At 44.5% G+C, this 8,730-nt stretch overlaps 1 protein-coding gene across 1 annotated transcript in view; it reads right to left on the bottom strand.

Annotated features, from left to right (window-relative positions):
- Positions 1 to 4,555: 4,555 nt before the first annotated feature.
- LOC137300489 (uncharacterized) overlaps positions 4,556 to 8,730 on the bottom strand; it is an 85,814-nt gene continuing 81,639 nt past the window's right edge. The window contains exon 9 of the mRNA XM_067969565.1: positions 4,556 to 7,319. Coding sequence (XP_067825666.1) covers positions 7,085 to 7,319 — 235 coding nt within the window. The 3' untranslated portion in view covers positions 4,556 to 7,084. The remainder of the gene's footprint in view (positions 7,320 to 8,730) is intronic.

The following is an 8,730-nucleotide window of genomic DNA, read 5'->3' as shown; positions in this document are numbered from 1 at the left end:
CAAACCAGTAACTAGGCACTTCTAATAACATAGCTACTTCTCCTAAATAAAGATTAAATTGATATCCAAATTATATGCAGCGACATAGTGCACGATTAAATAACACATCACAGTTACTTCAAGACATTGTGGCTTAAGGATCAAATAAAAGTTACAATTTACACTTATATAAAACAAAGCATAGCAATGCTAACTAAACTAACAGATTCCCTCAAAACAATCAGTCGGCCGCAGGATTTCTGCTGCTAACCTGATTAACCCTTTCCATACTGATCAATTACAGTCTCTACATCTATTATCCATCAGGTGCTATCCTAGCTCTGGAATTACGATTTTCCTGTTTGTTATCTTTGTCCTTGGGCCTGCAGTGACAAACCTAAAAAGGTGAATTCGCTAACATTTTTGAAGTTTTTTTTTCATTCTCCCTGCAGTTTTCTCTCTTCCCTGAAGGCAGTGACTCCCCTAATGGGGTTCAGTTCCACAGGCAATGGCTGTCCCTCCAGAACCACACCTAACTGGCCATTATTCGTATGTCAGCCTTGTTTGGAGATTATAATGTCAGCTATTTGACTGCAGGCACCGTCACAGCCAAGGCCACTTTTATCGTCATCCAATATAGACACACACTTCCAGCAGGAGTCACTATGATGCAATCAGGAGGAGAAACACTTACTTAATCTGGGCCTTTGGAATAAATTGTACCTGTTGCTGCTGCTGCTGTGCCTTGATCAGCTAACTCGGCAGAGACTGGGAATCAAACCGAAGAAAGTTTAGAGCGAGAAAAGGCAACCCAGCGCATGAGGTCTACTCCCCCCAGAGTCCACATGTGACTATTCTATCATGTGCTTCTCCCCATCACCATCTTTGGATCCTCAATTTTAAGGAACACCGTTTCTTCCCATATCTCCCCCCCAAAAAAATCTCACAGTTCCAACACTATTGTTAAGGTGTCAGCCTTGGCTTAGTGGTATCAATCTTATCTCTGAGTCAGAAGGTTGTGGATTCAAGTCCCACCCCAGGGACTCGAGCACATAATCTAGGCTGACACTCCAGTGTAGTACTGAGGGAGTGCTGCACTGTTGGTGGTGTCGTCTTTTGGGTGAAATGGACCCATCTGCGGAGTTCTCCCTGGAGTCCTGGCCAGTATTTATCCCAGAACCGACAGGTTATCTAGTCATTAACTTGTTACTGTTTGTGGGACCTCGCTGTGCACAAACTGGCTGCTGCATTTCCAACAGTGACTACACTTCAAAAGTACTTTTTATGGCTGTAAAGCAGTTTGGGAAGTTCTGAGTTCATGAAAGGCGCTATCTAAATGCAAGTTCTTTCTTCTTTATAATCTTCAAACCCTCTTCTCAGCTGTTATCAATCCAGCAGGTGCTTTGTTGAGGGAATTGAGGAGAATATCTGAAGATGAGTAGTTACAGATCACTCTCGTTCACCTCCCAGCAATCGCTCGAAAGCAGTAGACAATGCCTTGGAAAAGAGGTCACCCAATTCCATCCCATCTACCCCTTCAACCACGGATGGCATTAAACCCTCGGAGGCGTGAAAATTAGGAAGAAGACAATGGGGGTGAAATTAGGCCATTTAGCGCCCGTTGTTTAGGCACTAGGTGGCCAACTAAGCCTCCAAAATGGGGTGGAGAGGAAGTGCGCAGGACGCCATCTTGGTAAAGGGGCTTGCGCGCCCGCTTGATTGGCACCCCATCCACCACCCTAAACATTCACTCCCTTCACCACCGGCGCACTGTGGCTGCAGTGTGCACCATCCACAGGATGCACTGCAGCAACTCGCCAAGGCTTCTTCGACAGCACCTCCCAAACCCGCGACCTCTACCACCTAGAAGGACAAGGGCAGCAGGCGCATGGGAACAACACCACCTGCACGTTCCCCTCCAAGTCACACACCATCCCGACTTGGAAATATATCGCCGTTCCTTCATTGTCGCTGGGTCAAAATCCTGGAACTCCCTTCCTAACAGCACTGTGGGAGAACTGTCACCACACGGACTGCAGCGGTTCAAGAAGGCGGCTCACCACCACCTTCTCGAGGGCAATTAGGAATGGGCAATAAATGCCGGCCTTGCCAGCGACGCCCACATCCCGTGAACTAATAAAAAAAAAGCTAACCAATGCCAGCAGTATGCAGAGTAGGGAGATTATGACGCGCATCAGTCTGCAACGTTGATTTAAAGGGACCACTGCTATTTTGGAACTCTACATTCCACCCAACGCACTGTCTTGACATCCCATGACTTAAAGAGCATGAAGGAACCCCCACCAGCGCAGGAGTTACAGGTTAATTGCTGGATTATTTCTTCTGACTGCTGGTGCATTTCTATGTGTTTTTGTAGGTTTCCTATACTTGGGTAAAGTTTCGATACCCTACAGGGAGTGGGCTGGCTGGCTGACCGCCAACAGCAAGGGCACTGGCGGAGTGGCAGGGGTGGGAACAAGAATGCTGTCATCCTGAGAGAGGACAGCAAGTTCGTGTTCCATGGATCCACTGCCATTTGCTGCCTTCTGTTATGCGCCAGCAAGAAAGAGGGAAGTGTTTCAGTGAATGTCCTGCAAGATGTTTGGGTGATGTGGCTACCATGGTTGAATAGCTACCAGTGTGTGTGAACTGTGAGTTGTGGGTGTGAGGCTTGCAACAATGCAAAGTGTGTGAAGGTGAGATAAAAGGCGGATGATTTGAACGGTTGAGTACTGACTGAAAAAGATTGTTGGTAGGTAGCTGATGGGGGTGTAGTGAATTGAGCAGTGGATGAGGCTAGTGGTGCAGTTGGTACGATATTCCATTTGAAGTTTGAACTCACTCACCGTGACAACTTGTTTTAAATCACTGAACTTCTTCCTGCACTGCATCCATATTCTTGGAGCTCTGCTCCTGGCATTTACCTCCTCCCCTACTTCCTCCCACTGCCTCTTCAGCATGTGTCTGGTGGGCCTCTTGCCCCACTGCAGATACAGGATGTCCCTCCTACTCTCCACCTCTTGCACCAAGGCCTCCGGTGCATCATCAGAAAACCTTGGTGCACGCTCTCTCCCAGGCGCAGCCATTCTTCAAAGTATCACAGCACAGATTCAGTTTTGAAACTACTCCCACCACTTGCAGCCACAACGCACCGCCCCTTTAAGAGGTGCAGGCTGCCTTTAAGTAGCGCTAGCCACTCGCGATACCGGAGCCCCCTGCTGATGCATGCAGTCAATCAACAGTTCAGGTAGCATTGGCTGCACGCAGCAATCATTTAAAACAGCAGGCAGCACGAACGTAACGTGCTGCCTGCATCACAATGAACGGGCGCGGGTTAATCGGGCACCCCGATCCCAGCGCCCGTTTTCAGGGGTTGTCCATTTTAACCCCTAACAGCTCCAGGAGACGGAAGAAGAGAGAGAAAGCAATCATAAGAAAATCTGGACAAAACTGCTTCAAATTTACAAAAGAGACACAGATGATAAACCGGCCTGGATGAAAAAAAATGGCTACCTTGGCTGTAAAGCTGCTGCACAATTTGCGTGGTACAATTGTGTGTTAGGAACACGACTAGTCTTCAGCACTCAATTTGGAACATTATTTTCCATTTTTAACGGAACCAGTCCACATTTTAAAAAATAGTCGATGTTTTTTTTGCAGACCTCAGAAGGTGAGGGGGATTCGTTACAATCAGGGGACATCTCGCTCGAATCAGTCACCGATCTTACTGAAGGCTTCTTGCAAATGAAAATAAACTTTATCATTAATCCAAGTATTACACTTTGGTTTGGCTTAATCACTCAAATTTGCTATTTTGTCTTCTCTCCTTCCATATTCCCCATGCTTTACACCTATCCTCGGTCAAGAAGATAGGTCGGCAACATATTTCCAACCTTGTGCCTGTGCTGTTCTTGAGAAAGTCACCAGAAGGTCTGCGATTTGTTGGCTTGATCCACACTCTTCTCCTTCCCTTCCCGTGGGAATGCAGCTTCCTTCCATGTCAGTGACTCATACTGACAATCCGCCAAAATGGAACACCCGCCGTTTGTAAAACAGGAAGTACGAACCTGTGTCTTACCACCGAGTGTCACAGCCTGTTTCGCGCTGCACCAATCTCCAATGGTTCCAGGCCATTCCAATGCAACTATCCCTTTCACTGGCCACCTAGAATCATAGAATAGAGTCATATAATCCTACAGCACAGAAGGAGGCCATTCGGCTCATCGTACCTGTGCCGGCCCTTCGAAAGAACTACCCAATTAGTCCCAATCCCCCGTTCTTTCCCCATAACCCTGCAAATTTTTCCTTTTCAAGTATTTATCCAATTCCCTTTTGAAAGTTACTATTGAATCTGCTTCCACCACCCTTTCAGGCAGTGCGCTCCAGATCATAATAATAATCGCTGCGTAAAAAAATTTCTCCTCATCTCCCCTCCAGTTCTTTTGCCACTTACCTTAAATCTGTGTCCTCTGGTTACCGACCCTCCTGCCAGTGAAAATAGTTTCTCCCTAACTACTCTATCAAAACCCCTGCCTAAATCACAACAGTAAATAATATCACAACACATTTAAGCCATTTTTTTAAATGAAAATGTTTTATAAAATGTAAACAATCTAAGTACAGACTGTACCAAATTACAGAAAAAATTAAGTTGAACAAGAGAGTCTCCACACGTAGAGCATTAATAATGGCTTCCAGTCTTGTGCTCATTTGCTTGCAAAACCATCAATATTTGTTGATAACCGACCCCTCTCTACATGGCTACTGACTGCATTTTTCAAAACTTGCTCGGGGACTCTGTTCAACGTCATATTGTTTATTGTTCTTAGTGCCTTTATGCAAGTCCTCTTCACAGGGATTAATTTAAAAGATCTGTGAACTCTCAGCTTGCTGCAAATCACAGTGACTGGAAGCTACGGGGTGGTTCCTGGAGATCTGGTCATCATCTTTGTGTTGGTCTAACAGGGATAAGACCCTCCTCTGCTCTCCTCTCCTCTCCTCTCCCATCTCAGGTGAGATTGTAAAATAAAATGGCTGCATGGACTGAGAACATTCTTTCTGATCAGGATTCATAAAAGTCAAGTTAATTTCACAAGGGATAGGTATTTGCACAAAGTTCTTAACATTACTGAACACTGTCAATGTACTGACTTCCTGGCAATGGTTCTCGTTCGATAAGGTGTTATGGTAGAATAGAGGGGGCATATTTATTCATCTCAGCAAGTTTGGTTTTTGTCCTTTGTTGCAGGCAACCTCAGCCATGTGTGGTATTTCCACCTTCTCCTTCCCCTTTGAGATCAAGGTCGGCCATAGCCAACCCTAGAAAGGCTGACCCATAGGGGAAGGAGCTCAATTCCTGCGGATGGGGCCAGTCTTTCTGCACCGGACACTGTTGACTTCCCAGCAACGCTGGTACCTCGCTGAGCAAGTGGGTAGACAAGTAGTGAGGGGACTTGAACTAGGGACCACCTTGTTCAAAACCTAGCACTCAAATATCTTGATCACATGGGCCATATAATTTTCCTTTAAGACGGGGAGAAGTAACTGACAGGAGAGTCAATTCTCTGTATACTGGCCCTAAGAACATAAGAACATAAGAAATAGGAGCAGGAGTAGGCCAATCGGCCCCTTGAGCCTGCTCCGCCATTCAATAAGATCATGGCTGATCTGATCCTAACCTCAAATCTAAATTCATGTCCAATTTCCTGCCCGCTCCTCGTAACCCCTAATTCCCTTTACTTCTAGGAAACTGTCTATTTCTGTTTTAAATTTATTTAATGATGTAGCTTCCACAGCTTCCTGGGGCAGCAAATTCCACAGACCTACTACCCTCTGAGTGAAGAAGTTTCTCCTCATCTCAGTTTTGAAAGAGCAGCCCCTTATTCTAAGATTATGCCCCCTAGTTCTAGTTTCACCCATCCTTGGGAACATCCTTACCGCATCCACCCGATCAAGCCCCTTCACAATCTTATATGTTTCAATAAGATCGCCTCTCATTCTTCTGAACTCCAATGAGTAGAGTCCCAATCTACTCAACCTCTCCTCATATATCCGCCCCCTCATCCCCGGGATTAACTGAGTGAACCTTCTTTGTACTGCCTCGAGAGCAAGTATGTCTTTTCTTAAGCATGGACACCAAAACTGTATGCAGTATTCCAGGTGCGGTCTCACCAATACCTTATATAACTGCAGCAATACCTCCCTGTTTTTATATTCTATCCCCCTAGCAATAAAAGCCAACATTCCGTTGGCCTTCTTGATCACCTGCTGCACCTGCATACTAACTTTTTGATTTTCTTGCACTAGGACCCCCAGATCCCTTTGTACTGCAGTACTTTCCAGTTTCTTGCCATTAAGATAATAACTTGCTCTCTGATTTTTCCTGCCAAAGTGCATAACCTCACATTTTCCAATATTGTATTGCATCTGCCAAATCTCCGCCCACTCACCCAGCCTGTCTATATCCCCTTGTAGGATTTTTATGTCCTCCTCACTCTCTACTTTCCCTCCCATCTTTGTATCATCTGCAAGGCTGGTCCTTTAGAACCATCATCATGTAAAAATCCAGCTGCTGTTCTAAGATCGCGGACTCTTTTTTTGGGGGGACAATTTTAACGTAACCCATCTGTTGGGAAACTGATGGTATCGTGTACATCACTGGTTTTACACCTACACTGGGATAAATACATGGCATTATAACTGGGAAAGCTTGAGAAGAATGGGAATTCTCAACAAAGCTCGGCCCTATTTCAAACCAATTAGGATCTTTGAATTTTGATGAAGTCAACGGAATGTAATATCGGGCGTGTGTAAAACAGGTGTTCCACCCGATCCCGTGGGTTCCCACCCGGTGGAGTTAGGTTACAAAGACCCCCTTTATCAGAATTGAGCTCACTGTTACATACACAGCTAAGTCCTGCCGCTCAGCAGTATTTGTACATAGATTTGCACATGCAACAAAGGACTTTTCAGCAAAATCCTGCACTTCATTCATTGCTAATACAACCATAGAATTTCAGATGCTGTATGACATAAATGTGTGTGTGCGTTTTGAAAGTAATTTAGTATTTCAAAATTAATTCTAAAAATGTTAGAATCAAGGCCTTTACTTGTGTCGGGTAACAGTTTTGGACATTACATCATTGTCACACTGTTTATGGGTTCCTTTTAGATTCCCTTTGCTTAGGGTTGGGTGAGCTTTAGATATTTTGCCAGGGGACTGTTCTTTATGAATCCCTGGTTGGGCTCTCGACCTCCTGAGCCGCTCGGATAATTCAGAAACCTCTTTGATTGAAGGTGAAGCAATCGGCTGGCTCATCCGGGCAGGGGAATAAAGACATCTGTAAATGAAACAAAACAATACGAGAAATTGAATTAAAAAATGGGGCTAGGCATTAAAGCTGGCTGTAATCTTCATATTAAACCACTGATTCCACTGAAGTCCTCAGGAGCTATGTTTATAGAATCATGCAACACAGCAGGCGACCATTCAGCCCATCGTACCTGTACTGACTTTTTGAAAGAGCTATCCAATTAGTCCCACTCCCCTGCTCTTTCCCCATAACCCTGCAAATTTTTCCTTTTCAAGTATTTATCCAATTCCCTTTTCAAAGTTACTGTTGAATCTGCTTCCACCATCCTTTCAGGCCGTGCATCCCAGATTATAACAACTCGCTGCATAAAAAAAATTCTCCTCCTCTCTCCCCGGTTCTTTTGCCAATTATTTTAAACCTGTGTCCTCTGGTTATTGACCCTCTTGCCAATGGAAACAATTTCTCCCTATCTACTCTCTCAAAACCCTTCATAATTTTGAACACCTCTATTAAATCTCCCCTTAACCTTCTCTGCTCTAAGGAGAACAATCCCAGCTTCTCTAGTCTCTCCACATAACTGAAGTCCCTTTAAATCCCCTTGATTAAGTAACATAGAGATGGATCTTGCAGTGAGTGTCCTGTAACAGGCTATAAAATGCAGCATGAAAATGTCAGAGATAAAAAGAAAAACGTAATGCATAAACCAAAATAAAAACAGAAATCATCAGAATTGCACAACAGGCCAGTCGGCATCTGAAAGACAAAAATTGGTTAATGTTTCGATGCAACCCTTCTTCAGAACTGTTTTGATCAGGCGATGGAAGCATCCGTTGCAAGAGTGACAAGTCAGGACATCCACAAGGACAAAGAAGAGTGAACAAGTAAGAGGTCCAAAAGTCTAGTACTGCTCAATACATTCACAAAGTCCCAGCTGATGGACATACAGCCTATTAGATTTTGGAATATAGCAAAGGAATGTAGAATGGTTAACACTATACAAAGGTCATGTCGAACCAGAGTTCAGTACTGAGGAATTTCAAAAGCCAAAACATTGGAAAGGGGAAGTGAGACACAGTTCCAAAAATGGAAGGGGAAACATGTGAATGACACCTTTTTGGGAGAATTCAGCAGAAAAACAGCAGAGCAACTAAGGACTGAAGTTGAAATCAATGCCCAGGCCAGCAGGCCCAGGTGAAAGTGTAAATACAGTTCCTAAAGTTTAGTTTAAGTTTGGTTAGAGCGGTGTTAAAGATCAAAGATGGAAAGGTCAGATGAGAATGGGAGAGGAGAGAGTTAAAGCCACTGGGAGGTCAGTGCTTATGGGCAGAAGAGTATTCAATGAAAACAATCACTAAATATGCATTTGGAAAAGTTGAAGGAAGTTCAGATCACTCTGCAAAAGCAATCAAGTTATAACTGAAGGACTTTTTCTTAGGAT

The sequence above is a fragment of the Heptranchias perlo genome, chromosome 31 (assembly GCF_035084215.1).
Source record: "Heptranchias perlo isolate sHepPer1 chromosome 31, sHepPer1.hap1, whole genome shotgun sequence".
NCBI lineage: Eukaryota > Metazoa > Chordata > Chondrichthyes > Hexanchiformes > Hexanchidae > Heptranchias > Heptranchias perlo.
The sequence above is the reverse complement of the archived record's forward strand: the minus strand, read 5'-3'. Positions and strand labels throughout refer to the sequence as shown.